Source organism: Leiobunum rupestre, chromosome 1 (genome assembly GCF_980474605.1).
Source record: "Leiobunum rupestre chromosome 1, qqLeiRupe1.1.hap1, whole genome shotgun sequence".
Classification (NCBI taxonomy): Eukaryota; Metazoa; Arthropoda; class Arachnida; order Opiliones; family Sclerosomatidae; genus Leiobunum; species Leiobunum rupestre.
Genome location: NC_143384.1, coordinates 3,335,945 through 3,353,343, shown reverse-complemented (window position 1 = coordinate 3,353,343; position 17,399 = coordinate 3,335,945). Strand labels below are relative to the sequence as shown.

Genomic DNA, 17,399 nt, shown 5'->3' with positions numbered 1-17,399 from the left:
CAGAATTTCTAATCACCAGAATTTCTATTCACCAGATTCTCCCGTTCACGGGTTGCTTTCCCCCAACCCCCCATTCACTGGATACTTTATCTCTCGTTCACCAGCTCCTTTCCCCCATTGCGTTCACCCCTTCTAATCACCAGTTGCTTTCCCCCATCCCCATTCTCCAGAATTTGTTTTCCTCGCGCAGATATCTGGAGATTAGATTTTTACCCGTTTGCTTATCGCTTCAGAACTCCTTAATTTCTAATCTCTAGGCAATAATAACAAGTTATTTTCAATTTAATTAATTTCCAATTTTATTTTACTTTTAATTACATGATTGCGTAAAACAGGTTCTAATATTAGACCGACATTATAAATAACGCGTTTAAATCGCATTTTATCAATATAAAAAAAATTAACTCGATCTTCGTAAGGAATATGTACAATTTCATTTAATGGGCTGAAACGAACTACCTTCTGCAAGTGCGGATTGTATAAATAATTTTAATAAAAGTTCTACCTCACCACGTCTGACCGGAATAGATATGAAATCGTCATCCTCCAGTGCCGCTGCCCTTGGTGGTGCCGGGATCTCCCATTCTTGCGAAAGGTACTTTTTTTCCGATGGTGAATTATCCCTCGACGGACAGTGTGGAAAGAATCTAGCATGTTCCCATTCTGGTACGTCTCCTGATTCCCATCCTTCTAATACGCCATGGCACTTGTAACATCGTACTTCATCGCCCCGCTGAATATAGTAGAATCCAGCCTTCGCTAGTTGTTCCTTAGTAACGTGGGGGTTTCTCCAGTGACGAAAAGTTTCAAGTCGATACGCTTCGATGTCCATACTGTAAACTGATAGTTTCTATAAGCTATTGTCAACATTCTTAAGCCTAATTGGTTAAGCCTAAATTTCAATAAATGTTTTTTCTATTTATTTTGGTTAGACTCTAAGACTATTTGACTAGAATCTAAGTCTATTTACTTCAATTTAAACAAGGCCTAATTTCCCTCTACAGTAAAATAATAAAGTCACTTACTTTTACGGAAATCCTTAAGCCTTTGCCTGTAAATAGAGTCGAGAAGGCGGGGTACGGAGCGCGAAAATCTACGTGTCTCTTCTCGATGAGGTCCAGGAACTAAAAGAACGCTGAGTCGTATATCTAGAGATCAAATAACACTCGAAACTTCAAGTAAATCCTGATTTCTCATTGGCTGAAACCAATTGACGTCACGGGAGAATGTAAAATGTAACCAAAAATAGAGGTTACTGCTCATCGGTTAGCGAAAAAAATTCGTCACGTGTTAAATTAGGCAAATTAGAATAGCTGAAAATACATTGCGCTTACTTCGCACTAATTTACTTCTGATACAACTTTGATAAAAATTAATCCTGTTTCGGGGGGAACCCCCCAGGAGGAAATCTTAGAGACTATTAACTCGGTAGAATACACTATTTTAGCAATTGCAATTGCATATAATCCTTGTTATTGTAATGTTTGATATATACTGAAATGATTATTGTTGGATAGGAAAATAAAAGAATCGTGATAAATGTTAATTTTTTTATTATAAAATAATTGGGACGATGAGTAGTATCCTACTGGAATGTATTTCGCCCTCATCGTCCCAATATAATTGATGTTCCCAGACTTGAAGAAGCTTCCTGGGCTCTCCAACCTCAAAGCTAACAGAACAATACATAAAATTTTAACTTTAGTACAGTATAAATAATTCGTGAAATTTAATTTATTACCTTATTCTAATCTCAAATTTAATTGTATCATCGCTCGCGCTTTGCAATACAATTCCCTTCAATTCTTCAATTCTACATGAAGAAAATTAAAATCTAAAATTTTTGTTCTAAAAGTTATTTAAATCTTAAAATAATATTTACCTCATTTTGATTTCAATTTAGTTTTTGCTCCAAGCAAAGAAAAAGGTTGGAATAATTTGTTCTAATTGATTTACTCCCTTTTTATACCATTTTCCATCCCCACCAACTCCTAGCCCCTATATCCTATCTCCTTCTTTTCCGTGATGAAATCTAAGTTAGTGATTGAGTGTGGAATCTATTCAGTGTGTAAATAAGTGGGTAAAGTCTGTAAATTTTTCCATTGGTTAAATAGTGTTCGTAGATAATTAATTTCGTGAGACTGGGAATTTCCACCATCTTCCTCTTAGCGTACGTCACGAGAAGATGGTTTAGGTTCGTGCAAAGTCTAACAAATTTACAGATAAGAGTCCGCATTGTAGTACGTTCTTGCATTGGACTGGTTGACTTAACGAAATTCTGGAAAAAAAAGGGTAAGCGATTTTCAATAAAGAGTCTTTTTTTTGTTACGTTTTTTTAAAGTATTTATTAAAAAAGTTACATAGGAAAAATTGTTTACAATTGTTTTTTTTCGCGTACATGAGTTTATATTATTAAATAAAATGGCAGAGTCAAATTTCAATCTTTTTTTTTTTATCATTACAAGACCCAAAGCTAACTAAATCCCTGTTAAATTATCTAAGGCAATGTTTTTTTCACCAATCTTATTTTGCGTGTACTAAAGATATTTTGTTAATGACGGGTAGAAAACATATTTCAATGGTTCAAGACGGTCACAGATTTCAATGACTTTTAGAAAGTACTTTAAATAGAACGTACAGGAATAATGCAATAATATATTTCTACCAATGTTTTGTTTTCATGCTAGATTGCGTAAACCACCCACGTTGTCCTAACTAGTTTACCAATACTTTCTGATTCTATTTTAATTTTTTTGTTTTTGGATGGTTTATTTTATTCGAAAGTAAATGGTTTGGCGCCCATAGAAGCGCGCGCATGTTTTCGAGAGAGGTCGGGTCATATCTCTAAAAGATACCAGATAGCGTGGGAATATATTGTTTTATCCTCTGGAACCGGATTTTTTCCAGTCAGTCACCATACCTCTCTCTCTAGCTAATGGATTCGCTAAATTCGATGTGATGATTTTTCTAGCATGATTTGCGAAAGATAAAAATATCTTGCTGTCGTTTTTTTCCCAATTTTTGGAAAACTTTTGGTAGTACGTTTTTGTACTCTGTCCTTTAGTTCTATGCAAAATATACATTACGCAATATTCGCCGCAAACGTTACTAGTTAGTCCTTGCAATCGTCTTTTGCTAAATGTCCACGTCTTACACATTGAATTTAAATATTTTCTGATTGTGGGTAAAAATGGGGGAAGCCCCATTGAATCAAAATAGAATCCCCGTTTTCGGCCATCGACGTAGACGCAAATCCAATGAGAACCTGTTTCGCCCCTTTTATCAAAATTAATGATAAGCGATTGCGGATATTTCACCATGGGTTTTAAATTATCTGAAGAAAACACGCCTAAAAAGTTCGGTGTTTTATACAGTGCCTGAGATAAGTCCACGTTTGTCGTAGTCATTTTAATAGTCTCGAATAATGTTCCTATTTTTATCTATCTGTAAACAAGATTGAAATTCAGCGTACACGATAACGACCGTAGAATCTTTTAAAGGGGTACCAAATCCTAAATCTAAACGTAGTTGCCCTCTCTTTACGGGGTTCCAAAACGTGACGTCACTGGCCGAATTGTCGGGGGTTAAATCAAAAGCATATAGGGCAAAGCCTAGAGGAAAGTGAGCCAACGCAATGTGATTTCCCCCGTCTTGGTAGAGTATCCCAGATCCCGAGAATAGCGAATGATAGGCCAGCGTAAATTGTTTACTATTAAAATTAGGGGTCAACGCTTTCGAAGGGATTTGTTCGTTATCAACGTATAGAGCCAGATAATTTAGGTCGAAATTTTCAAAATTATAAGGATTAGACTTAACGGAGCCCTTATACGCTTTGTTGGTGGCTAAACCAATAATGACTCTGTTGGGCATCGGACCTAAGAATATATTGTCAAAACTATCGTTCTGAATAGAACTAGCTAATGTTTTAACTTTAATTTCAGTACGAGTAAAGGGATATTTGGCATTGCTACGTAATAATCCTTGCTGATGGGCTAATAAAATTTTAGGCATAATTTTAACTTTACGTACAATTAGAGCAGCGTCTATAAATTCGACTTTATACGCGTCGACAGAGTCGCTAAAAAGGGTAAAATTATCGCTATTTCTAGTGAGTGAAACCTTAAGTTGTACGCCATTAATTAAATATTTGTTGAAATTAAAAATGTCACAAAAAATGTTCCCGTAAAGTTCAATTTCTTTTGATTCAGCAGCTAGAACCTGACGTTTTATGAATCCGGCGTTTGTTATCAGATCCATACTTCCAGCCGTGTCATCGTACCATCCAGATGTCGCAAGGTGAGTGTTTTTTGCATCGTACCCAAAGTTGAGCAAGGTTTCGATATAGGCCCTATAGGGGTAATTTGAGGCCGATGGTGAAACCGTCGTATCATTGAGTTTCACTTCGCATTGTTTGAATAGCGAATGCAGAGAATTGTTCACGAGCGAAACGTTAGACCCGGCATCCAAGTTGTCACCGTTGGTTTTGACGATTTTTACTTTACAATATATCATTGTCATTGCCAAATCTGTGTAAGAGTCTCCCGTACCCGGTACCACGAATTCGATGATAGAACTGCTGTCGATAGATGAAATTGGCTTACACCATACCGTTTGACCTTTTTCAACGCTGAGTTGAGTTGGTAGTTCGTTGAAAATATTTAATTCGCTTTTAAGTACTTCCATTTTTTTTTAGAGAGCAAAAATATCGCGAACCGTACGCGTGAACTTGCGGCGTTTAACTGAACTCTTTTTCTTCTTCAATGGTTTCTTAGTAGTTTTTCTTCTCTTGCGACGACCCGAACCTTCTTGCGCTGCCATTTCGTCCACAGTTTCTGTCATTCGTTTATTGGCTGACGTTTTTAAGTCCTGACCTTGCAAGACGTCTCCGAGTACTTTCTTTCCTGTAGAAAGAGCCCTTTTTCCCACGTATTTGGCAGACTGTTTTAGGAATGGGAATACAAACCTAGCTAGCCCTGAAAAAAAGCTACCAATTCCGTGTCCTTTTTGTCCCGCAAACCCAGAGAAATAAGGTAAATCTACTCCTCCCCCCGCCTGATTTAAATAATATTGCATGTAGGGACAATTTCTATCAACGTACTGATAAGCCATTCTTTTTTTTTTTTACTGAGCTCGTCGTAAATGTACTTTACACGTGACTGAACCAAACTGAAATGGCACGAATTCACCTAAACTAGTTCTTATATTAATGTCGATACAGTCAAAATAATTTCTACTCAGTTTAAGGTAATGCGGAGAATCGAAAGTTTTTGAAACGGTTGATCCATTGGGGGCGTTTTGGTCTACAACAATTGTTCGCAAAAGGGGGGCTAATGTATCCCCAACCATTTCATTTCCTACCAAATCGGAATACACGAACATAAGATCGGGGATGAATAAGTTTAATTGCATAGGGGAATCTGATCTGAATGCTACCTTAGGTGAAATATCAGTAACATTATCTCTAAATCCTAAAATTTTCCTCAACTTTGGCGATAACTCGAGTTGATAATAATGTTTACTATAGGAAGTGTATTGTACGTGTCCACTTTCTAAACTATATTCAAATTTTCCTAATGAATCATTATCGAACTCTGAATTAGCGCTTTCCTTTAAATCAAGGTTCAAACTTTTAATACTTTCATTAAGTACTGCCAAAAGTTCATGAGGATTTTTGTAGTAGCCCTGAGGTATCTCGCGGAAGTCGTAGGTATATTTGTAATCTACTATGTGGGCTGGAGGTTTCGATAGTAATTCCTTAATTTCTATTCCACATCCCATTGGCTCGCTTACGTTATAAAAAGATAAAGGATAAATAATTTCTACCAGAGCAATTTCCCAATCTCCGCGTAAACTAATGGGTTTGGCCAACGTTGTAGAATACGAGGCTAGAGTATTTTCTGAATTATTCTTATTCTTATCTCTAGTATTACTAGGAAGAGTTATGTAAATCCCAGACGTCATCTTGATTAACCCAACTATTAAACGATGGAGGATATCCTAGCCAACTAACGTACAATTGTTTTACTCCGTTTTTAGTTCTCTGACGTAAAATCTTGTTTAACTTGAACGAACGAGGCGCACTGACCTTTTGAAGCTCTCGAAAATAGAACGTTCCTTTTATATCGGTTTCTGCCAAGTCTTTTATTTTATAAACGGGTGGATGTCTTTTAACTATAGCTACGACTTTAAATATTTCTTCGGTATAATTAGCTTCGAAACCCTTTTGAAATATCATTTTAGTTGTATTTATTCTAACCAAATCCCCTACTTGGAATTGCGGTTTCATTTTCAGTTTCTTGGCATAATATTTAGAGTAGATATTATTGTACACACGTAATACGTTATTTTCCGAAACGTCATTAGGGGCCATTTTAATTGAGCTATGATAAGAGGAATTGTACGCTTCGACCAAGTCCTGTAAGACTTCCAAATATCTATTTGTGGAGTGATGGGTAAAATATCTATACATTTTTGTTTTTAACGTTCTATTAAACCTTTCTACGATAGAGGCTTTTATTTAGTCATTTTCGGTACTAAAAAATTTAACTTTATTCTTTTTGAAATATCCTTGTACTTCTTTATTCCTAAATTCCGTGCCCTTGTCCGATTGAAATTTATATGGAATTCCGTCTTTAAAAACAATTTTTATATTTTTCAAAACCTCTTTCCCCGATTTAGTTTTAAGAGGTAACCCCCACGCTTTTCTACTAAAACAGTCTATAATTGTTAAAATGTATTTGTATCCGTCATTATCTGCCTCTAACGAGCGCATATCGTTAATATCAGCCTGGTATTGTTCCCTTATATTACTAATTACTATTTTATTTCGTTGAAACTTTTTATATTTCGGCCTATGCATCGTAAAAGCGTCGATTCCTCTTAACCATTTTTCTACAGTTTCCCTACTTAAGCCGTGAGACTTTACGGACTGGAATAACCTTTCAGCGCCTCCGAAAGAAGCCGGATGCTTCGGGTTAAAATATATTTTTTCTAAAATAGCTTCGCCCATACTTTAGACTTTTGCGCGCGACTCCTTGTTTGTTTATAAGAGTGAAGAGAAGAGTCAGACGTGGAGGAGGAGTGATCTCGGTTAAGGCTACGAGTGGGACGGGGCTTATCTGTCCTGCGCGCACGCCCACTTTGAGGAACCGGATACTCGCGTTTAACGGGAGAACGTCGTTGTCGGGTTCTCGGAGCTAGCGGGGAGGGAAAGCCTTGGATTGCCGGTGAAGAGTTAAATTGGGTTAAATTGGAAATAAACGCGAAATATCCGATAGGTTTTGGGTGGGTTTTAGGATTTAAATACGCTTTGGTAATTTCGCTAATATTGGAACCTTTAATAGGTCGACCGTTTATTACGAGCTCCCCGTTTTCATCCCACCGTATTCTTTCGGGTACAGTTTCCAACTGATCCACCATGCTTTGCGCTTTTTGGTAATATATCAAAGGCAAATCGTCTATCCAGTCCCTACTTAGCGAGTCGAATGCGGGGGCAATTTCGATTTCTTTAGGAGCCGAAGCTTGCTTACGTAGATTTCCGTGTGTCATTAAAGCTTGTTCGTATAAAATCCATTTCGAGGCGTCGTCTAAATCTTTCATATTTAATATTTGGTCCATCTTAACGTCTAATTCAGAGACTGTCAGAGCGAGGGGGTGCGGGAACGGGTCTGGCTTTAAAACGCCGCTAGGGACGAGAATCATTTTTCTGGCGTGTTTCATTGTTTACTACCAAATATAGAACCAAGAAGGGTTGAAACGACGGGTAGAAGAAACGAGAAAAATCCGCCCCCAGACTGAACTAACAATTTCTTTTTACTTTTCCAAGCTACCCGCTTACTAGCTAGTTTTCGAAGGGTATTTTTATGACGAGATAACCTGGTTTTTTGGGTATTTGATAGTTTTACGTTACCAATTAAAGTGTTATGAATACATTCACTGATAGCGTCTATGAGGGATTTGTCGGCTTTAGCTAAAATGGCTTTTCTTTGAACGGGTTTGCAACGACCGAGATATCGGAGAGCGTCTCTCTCGATACGTACTCTACGAGACATGATTCATAACTGATTGAAGTTACGAAATGTAAGTTCTATTTATTTATTTAGGGAGATAACCGTAGCACGTTTCTCCCGGTAAAATATTAGTCAAGACTCTTTGATCTTCGGGACAAGTTTGAGTTAAATTGAATACTAGGTAACCGTGAGGTCTCGAAGTCGCGTCTTCGTAAGCGTCAACTACAAAACGCCACTTATCAGGGAACATTTGTCTAGCGAGATAAGCCACTTGCTGACGGTCTCGGGGACTTTTCAATAAAATTATGTAATGCGAATTCAGGGATATGGATCTGCTATCTTTTGATTGATGGAATAAGTTCTGTGTAATAAAAATAACGCTTAGAGAACGGTGATGGGTGCCTTTCACGAATAAATCACCAATTTGACCTTTACTCTCGCTCATCTGGTCGTCGATAACTAATAATATAGGATCTTTTCCGTCATAATCAGATAAAACAGGCAATCCTTCTTTAAAAACTACCCTGTGCTTCATTTTATCGTATAGAGCTTGCCATTCTCCGTAATACCAATGTATTTCTTTGAAACCCGGAACAAACATTTCCTCTTCGTGATTAATTATAGATTCAATTAAATAGCTTTTGCCACTCTGACTCGGGCCTGCCGTTACGCAATTAAACGGATGAATAAATTGCATGGTTATCTCTCTTCGAGTACTAGCGTACAAATGAAAATGTAAATTAAAATTCGGTTAAATTTATGGGACTCTTCAGCGGAGGAAAAATATAATCGAATAACCTATTTCATCCCTTACCCCGTATAGGTTTGATATTCACATTAGAGTCGCAAGACTATATTTACTTTAGAGTCGTAAGACTGAAACCTATATTCACTTTAGAGTGGAGAGACTAATTTTAAACGAGAATTAGCGATTGGAGGGCTCTACGTCCCCGGCCTCAGGAGCAAATAGATTCGCTTTATAGCCGTAGGGTACCGTAGTGAAGTCGTCCAGTAACCGTACCTTGTCTACGACGGGTCTATAGATTTTAGTACGGTCGACGGAAACGACCGTATGATCGGGTAGACGCAAAATCTGCCTCGGCTGGGGTACGGTTACTGGCTCGTTCGTTTCTCCGTCGACACCTATTAATCTTTTAAGCGTGTCCATATTAACCAAATCTTTAATGCCTTGATTTATACGGAACCCTTTGACTTTCATTTCGTAGGAGACTTTACCGGTCGTAGGGTTCAGTACTTTAAAGGCGTAATTTTTTGCGCCACCTGTTGCCAATTCTTGGATGTACGAGCCTTTTCCGTACTTTGCCAACTCATCGGTCATGTCACCGAGATAGTTGCCCGTATCAATCTCTATTCCATCTCGTTCTTTTAGATAAATGCAACTATCCGTATCATAATAATACGTAAGCTGGCCTAATCTCCTTAAATAAGAGTATAACTTGATCCTAGCCATTGCGGTCGTATAGGCAGCAATTACTACGTTCGTGTTTGGGTAAACAAGATCAATATCTTTCAAAAACGCCCACTTGATCACGCAATGCGTTTGACTTAAGGGAATAACCGATTTAACTTCTATGTCTGGGTCTAAGAATAAATCGAAAAATTTTTTGGGATCGCTAATAATAGCCGATTGGTCTTTGCGAGGGTTTAAACCAAAACGACCCCAAAAAGAGTTAAGACAAAGCTTCGCGATGGTACGAAGACCAGGGTTCTTTTTAATATTGGTAGGATCAAGTTTTACTCCTTCCTTTTCGTAATATTCGTCAACGTATTTCTTAATCTCTTCATCGGTCTCTATTCCCGCGGGTAAGCCGCTGGATTCCTGTTTGAGTTTAAGAAACGCGTTGACGTACTCGGAGAAAAGACCGCCCTCTTTCGATATCGGGTCGTATTTTACTACCTCGTATTCCCAAATTTCGTGAATAGAAATGACCTTGTAACCCATTTCGATTGCCAACTGTACCTCGTCTGCAACCCAAGTACCAGTTATTTGTCGCTCTGAGTCTTCGTGGGGACAATCCTGCTGGTTTCGAGACTCACTACATTTTTGGCAGTTGGCAAACACTAGTTTCGATCCTATTCTTTGGGGTAAAACGGGATGGTAGAGAGCTTGAGGCGGTAACATTGTGGCTTTTATTAATCCGTTTACGGTAGAAATGTCAGGGAAAGGAGCTTTTACATGTATTTTAGGGTGTCCCACGGGTAACTTGCAATACTTGTTACACCACGGATAGAGTGAACAAATATCAATGTATTTAATTTCCTCCCCCTCTTTACACTTGTGATGTAATTTCAAGGCTGACGTACGTCCTCCGAAAAAGGCTTCGCGGGGGCGGATTGGTTCTTTAATTTTTAATTTTAAATTTTCGGTAGAAAGATATGCGTTGATGGCGGGGTTAGTACTCCGCTCAGCTTTGAAAGTACATCCCCATTTTTCATGGACAGTGTATCCCAATTGTTTCAAGCGGTTAGTGGTAGCAATGGTTGACGCGTATCGCGAATTATGGGTCTGAGTGTTGTCGCCGTATAACGCTAAGTTTCTATTGATAGGAAAACACTTTTTACACCCGTGAAAATAACATCCGTGATATTGAAACACTTCGTTATCGAGAAGTCCGTCCACGTTAATGTTAAGAATTCTAGGTTCAAATCCATTAAAAGCAGACTGAATTTCCTTCCCTCGTAAGTGAGACATCCATTCAAGCCATTCGATCGCTACAAAACTCTGGTTGCAGTTCATACGATAGCCGAAAGGGGGCACTACACCAATCGTATCGGACTGTAAAAAGTGTTTCCTAAAGATAAAACTGCATACTCCCGCAATCGTTATCGCAGTTAAGAACGGGTCTATTTCAAATTTATCCATGAAAATAGAACGATATGATAAACAGCCTTGCAAAAGAATGTTTACGTCCTGGCGACAGTACCGGATTAAATCTCTTTTATAATCAAAATAATTAAAGTTGGGGTCCGAATTTCCGCAAGCTTCGGACCGGGAATCGTTATACCACTGGATAAATTCATCGTAGGCCTTACCGCTTAAACGATTAGGGTCGTACGCGTCCATCGGAGGCATGTCATTATGTAGTACGTAATTGGTTTCGTTCGAACGGGCTGGATCAAATTCATGGTCTACGGTATTAAACAGTAAATGCGGGAAATGTCCCTTATTTAAATTATTATCTAAACCAAATGTGGAAACGAATTGAGAAAGGGCAAAGGGCATAAAATTTAAGGAATCTAAGAATTTTAATTTTTTATACTGTACATTCATGAATTTGGTCCCGTCTGTCAAGACTTTAGGGGTCCACTTTAAATCGACCATTTTACGTACTATAAATTGCGCGTCGTAACCTTTAGCGTTATGGGCAATACATATTATCTTATCAGCCACTCTGTTAAGCGTACGAAGATACTCTAGAAAGTCGCCGACGGGGTCTTTTGAGAGAAATATTTTCTCCCGAGGACCACTACCGCATTTAGCGCATGCGTACTGACTATCTTTTTCTTCGAAACAGAATTTACACGCTTTTTGCGAGACGCATAAAATTGGTTCGTGAATCAAAGCATTGGCGTCAGTACGATTTGTTTGTTTACATTCCAAGTCATAAAAAACAAAGACTTCCGTTTTTGGAGTACTTCTCTTAGTTGGTGGTGATTGTTCATTGTCGGAGTCGTGGACCCGTTTATTATTGCTATTTATTCGAGAACGAGTAGTTTTATCGGCAGAATCTTTACGGTCGGTCTCTAAAGGTTGCATGTAACATAGATGACCTGCGGGGTTAAACTCACTACACGAAAGACAATAGGTCTCTCCGCAAACGTGTACTGCCTTACGCTTAAACATACTGATAAATTTTCCGCAAAGATTACAAACGTAAATTTTATTACATAAGGGCTCGGGTCCTGATAAATGGTAATCGTAACAATTTTGATTAGGGAAAACTCTTAAACATGTTTGGCAAGTTATTTTATCTACGTCCTTCCTGCAATCTTGTTTTCTACAACAAGCGTGACAGAAAAGAAGGCATTTATGGTCAGCGAGATGATTAAAACCTACTAAACATTTTTCGCAAAAGTAATTAAACGCGAAAAGGGGTTTGGGGTTAGTAATTACGTTGAAATGTGTGTCAATATTTAGAAGATAAAGACGTTTGCGGAGAGGTCCTTCTAGTTCCCTCTCTTCTTCGACGTCGCCGAAAATAACTAAGGGTACGGGATCGCGTAATCGAAAAACGATAATACTGTATTCGGGCAAGATTTCTTGGAACCGAGTTAAAGCGTCCGGACCCGCGCATTCTTCGTCTGTTAATGCAGAATAAGCCAAAAGGGTCCTAGCTTCGCGGGTCTGTAATAGCATTTCAATATTTTTTCCTCTACACTGTCTTATAGTAGTATATTTTCTTTTAAGTTCTCCATCATTTTTATTTTCCATGTATTCTCTATGAGCTATGGCTACTACAAGAGCGCGTGCTAAACAAATTTTATCCTGGTTATTTATCGTTATCGTGCAATGTTTATAAAAAGAAAACTCTTTTTCAAGGGAAATCCCTAACCCAACTGATCTAATTCCTCCTTGCGGTAATCTGACTCGATTAAACGTAACCGTAACTATTCCTTCAAAAAAACTACCATCGTTCTCGGATCTATAGCTTTTTTCATCGATATACGTCATCAACCATTGCAAGTCTAATTGGTCCCGACGCCGGAAACTGACGTTAATTTGAAAACCGGGGTTAGTGACGTTCACGAATGAAACCGAAACCATATCTGAAGGCAAACAGTCCTCTAATAGGGTTTCCATCAATATATAAATACCATTTTCTATATTATTTTCTAACCGGACATTTAAAGTCCGTCCCATTAGTCCAAAATTTGGGAAATTTTGGATATTATTATTCAATATTTTAACAGAACCTGGTAAATTAGGAAAGGACGGAGGCGTTATTGGAACGTCAACCAACCCACCTCCAACTTGAGGAGGAGGAGGAGGAGACGAAGTGGGGGCAGTCAAATTTGCGTTCTCGGGGTTCGCGTTTTTCTCAGCAGTCTGAGACGATGGAGGTGAATACTGCGGAGCTCGTGAGGGGCCTGCGACCGCTATAGGGTCATTATTACGCTGAGGGGAAATATTATGAGGTGGCCTACTACTACTACTACTACTAGCCGTACGAGCAGCTAACAACGCTTTAGCTTCCTCGAACATTTCGGCTGCCCTTGCGGCTGCGGCTGCAAGTTCCTCCGCGTCCCGTCGGGCAACTTGTACGTTCTCAGCTAAGCGCTGAATGCTGTCCGTACTGAGGGACGACATGATAAAATTATCTTCCAAAGATAAAGAGTGGCATGTGTCATCTGATTCTAGAAAGGGTGAGGGAGCATCCATAGGCGTATACGAGGGCGAAAAACGTACTTCGGCATGTGGAATAGAACTAGGTCTTAAAAGGGGTGAAGGTAAATTATCGATAGGGGGCGAACAGATTTGATGGGTTAGTTGATATTCTCTAAGATAATCTCGTACCATTGTCATTTCTTTTAAACGTTCCAATTGCGAATCAGTTACTGTAGTTAAGGAAAGGGTAGGGTCTTGGGTATCAGTTAAATCTATTATTTCCATTTCTGGAGAATCGGGTAAAGTTACTATGGGTACTTCCGGGAACTCGTTATCAGTTATATCAATCAATTCAGGGGAGTCGATTATAATCATTTCCGGGGTATCAACTAAATTAATTTCTGGGTATTGTACACCTTTCATTTTAATGCCGATTTACTTAAACCTTATTCAAAAAATTACGATAAAAAAAATCAAAATAAACTTACGTAGAGAGAGAGAGAGAGCGCGCTTCAAAAATCCTGGTACTAGACGCACAAAGAACAACAATAGAGTGACGTTCCCCCGGTTCAGGCGCCCCCCTTATATAGGGCCTAGGGGAAGATAGTAAGCTTATCTCTTATTCCCAAAGAACTTGTTCAGTTCTCGAGAATATATTAGGGTTATGCTAAAATTTATACTTATTTTCGCAAAATATTCCATTTAACTTCATTTCCGATATGGACACTGAAGTACAAACATCTGCCATAATCACCGTCCTGAAACAACCTTCTAAAATTATAGCCGTAGTGATTATTTTAATTACAATTTTCTTATTTGAGTTCATTTTGTGGTATTTTGAAAACGTTTCTACCGTAAAATTGTAACTTTTTTCACTGTAGCTCACAAAATGGTATTAAAAGTATACTAATTTTATGTTAATTTCTATTAATTGTATTGTTTTCTAGGATATGATTGCATCACAAGCTCTCGAAAGGAAACTACAATGGGTTTTTTTTCTTCTTCCAAGTGGATTAATATGTGACGTCAATGGGGATAATTAGAGGCAGTTTCGAGCACGGGACGGTTTAATTTCGAGTGTCTAGAACTGTTATCTCAGAGAGAGAGAGCCGATAGAATTTGAGGGTTATTTGAAGTTTAGATCACGTGATGAATTAATCTCAACAAGATAGGAACTGATTAATCTCCCATGCGTCATTTCTCTCTGAGACGCTGAACTGAAAAGAAGTGCATCCGCTTTGCTCTCGTCATCTACCGTAAACATGGAAAAACGATCTATTGGTAAGCATTATTTTATTAATACTATTACTATTTCAATGGACAAAGGCTTAACATTTTCATTTTCTATAGCCGAGACGCATACCGTATCCAAACGCAGGGGCCAAGAAAGACGTATCAACATAAAAATCACGTTAGGAGGATCAGTCTACATTTCTTTTGGTTTCGACGGATCAAAATTACAAGTTCTCTTCTTCAAAAAATCGAACGAAAATATTCTGTTCCTGACCTCCGAAGCTTTCACCAATCTACTCTCTCTTTGGGGAGAGCTTTTCGCCGCTACGCAAACCGGAGCATCGTCTCTAACCCACAACATCATCGACTATCACGACAACAACGTATCCGTCGTCGCCACTACCAACAACATCAAATTGAACTCTGCCTACGGTCATGTTCTGGATCTGGGAGCTCGCGAAATCGGTGAGTTCCAAAAAAAAATTGATTTTATTCGGTTTCAAATAAATCTTTTAAACGAACATAAAAATGTTATCGAATGCATGTACTTAGCTATTGTTAAAAACCTTAAAAAAATTCACGAATTATTATATGGAAAACCTTTCGAGGGTTTATTTTTGTACCCAGATCAATTTAATTCGTACCATCAAGTAAAATCTTATTTTGGCTGTTTTAAATCACCCTCGGAAGTACTACAAGATTTTACTAATTTACTCGTAGATAATCAATTAACCTGTAAACTTAGCTACTTTAATTTGTTTTCATTGTGTAATGCACAAGATAACCATCTAATGGAATATCTGATAGTACCTACTAACATGTAAACAAAGTTCTAAAATAAAATAAAAAATTAATTAAATTGAAAATAACTTGTTATTATTGCCTAGAGATTAGAAATTAAGGAGTTCTGAAGCGATAAGCAAACGGGTAAAAATCTAATCTCCAGATATCTGCGCGAGGAAAACTAATTTTGGAGAATGGGGATGGGGGGAAAGCAACTGGTGATTAGAAGGGGTGAACGCAATGGGGGAAAGGAGCTGGTGAACGAGAGATAAAGTATCCAGTGAATGGGGGGTTGGGGGAAAGCAACCCGTGAACGGGAGAATCTGGTGAATAGAAATTCTGGTGATTGAGATGGGGGCGCGGGTGGGGGAGGAACGGGAGAGGCGCGGGTGAACGGCGGGAGCCAAGCTCTTTGTGTCTATCCGGTGATTGAGAATGAAATTCTCAATCACCGGATAGACACCCTTCTCTCTTCAGGCTACGATTTACGAACTCCGGTTTATTGAGAAACCCCGTCAAATAAATAAAGTCATAGAGTCGTAAATCGAAATCGATATCTACATTCTTGAAGGTGATAAAAATATTAGTATATAATAGAAAAAACTTTAGTACTTAAAGTTCTTTCAAAGTCGATTAAGTTGGTCCCCTCATTTCTTCTTTTCCGAAAATTTATTATATAATGTTATGCACCCAAAATGCGACAACGAGAGAAAGATAGGTGACACAACAGTTTAAAAAATATAATTAAAAATTTAGAAGCGTGCTCAATTAACGACAGCCCCTATAATTGCATAAGTCAAGCAGAATTCACGTCGATGCAAATAAATGCGACACCAAAAAAACTAATGCTAAAAATGTTTTTTGAGATATTTCATAGTGGAAATAGCGGGGAAAATAACCGAAGCCCCCATATAAAAGTTTTTATTTTAACCACCCTATTTTAAATGCAATGTCAATGCGAAGCAATGCCACGCTATATTTATTGAAGGCGACTATTTAGTTATTGAAATACTATATAAATCAAATGGGGGGTTTTATAACCGATAGCCCCCTTTTATCATAAGACTAAGGGACGTCCACAACTGAATAACGTTAAGCTGCTCTTCATAATTAGATTGGATTTTGACCTTATTGATAATTTCGATTTCAAAACTTATGTAGGGGTAAAATTAACGAAAACTCCTATAGTGACAGTAACCAATCAGAATTTATCACCACTATCACATCGCAACAATGTAAATAAATGCGACACAAAAAATTATAGTTTATATATTACATATTGAAAGTAGGGCGTTATTAAAGGAGAACTGTCACCACCTTAAAATTCATTGAAAACCATTTAAATGGATAGAGGAAGTCCGAAAATGGTTATATAAAAAATTTCATGTTAATAGTGCAAGTATTTGATTTATTATAAGCAACCAAATTTTGTGGTTTATACCCCCGACTCGAGAATCTCAGAACCGCTTGCTTGAACCTACCTGCAGCGCCATCTCGTGAACGAAATATTTTTTCTCCGGTTTTATCCTTTTTCGGTCGGAACTGTCGTCTGCTACGACATTCTCCTTGGCTTTTTAACCTAGTTATATTGGTAGATTGTAGTTAATCGTGTTTTAAATATGTCTTACACGTCACCCTTTCTCAAATTTTTGCCGCTTCATTCTTTTGGCGCTGCACGTAGGTTCAACCGCGATTTCTGAAATTTTTGAAGCCGTTCGATGTAGGTTGCGGAAAAAGTAGCGTAACTTTTTAAATTCTTTTTCCAATAACTATAATATTTCAGGAACATAATTATTAATATATGTAAAAAACCACGTAAATTTTGTTTTGGTGACAGTTCTCCTTTAATAGCAGCCCTCATTAAATATTTAAAAAATAACACTCTTTTTGAAAGGGATTGTCAATGCAAAGCAATACGACACTATTATTGTCGAATGGGACAAGTTAGACTATGAGATACGCTTAAATACATGTGGGGCTATATTAATGATAGCCCACTTTATCTAACAATTGAGAGATCACCAAAA

At 38.0% G+C, this 17,399-nt stretch overlaps 1 protein-coding gene across 1 annotated transcript; it reads left to right on the top strand.

The window, feature by feature from the left end:
* The first annotated feature begins 4,133 nt into the window (after nucleotides 1-4,133).
* LOC149960417 (uncharacterized) lies at nucleotides 4,134-15,413 on the top strand. The gene is made up of 3 exons (XM_090155553.1): nucleotides 4,134-4,296; nucleotides 14,304-14,637; nucleotides 14,707-15,413. The coding sequence occupies exons 2-3, from the start codon at nucleotides 14,619-14,621 to the stop codon at nucleotides 15,411-15,413; spliced, it is 726 nt and encodes a 241-aa protein (XP_090011679.1). The 5' UTR covers nucleotides 4,134-4,296; nucleotides 14,304-14,618.
* Nucleotides 15,414-17,399: the final 1,986 nt, after the last annotated feature.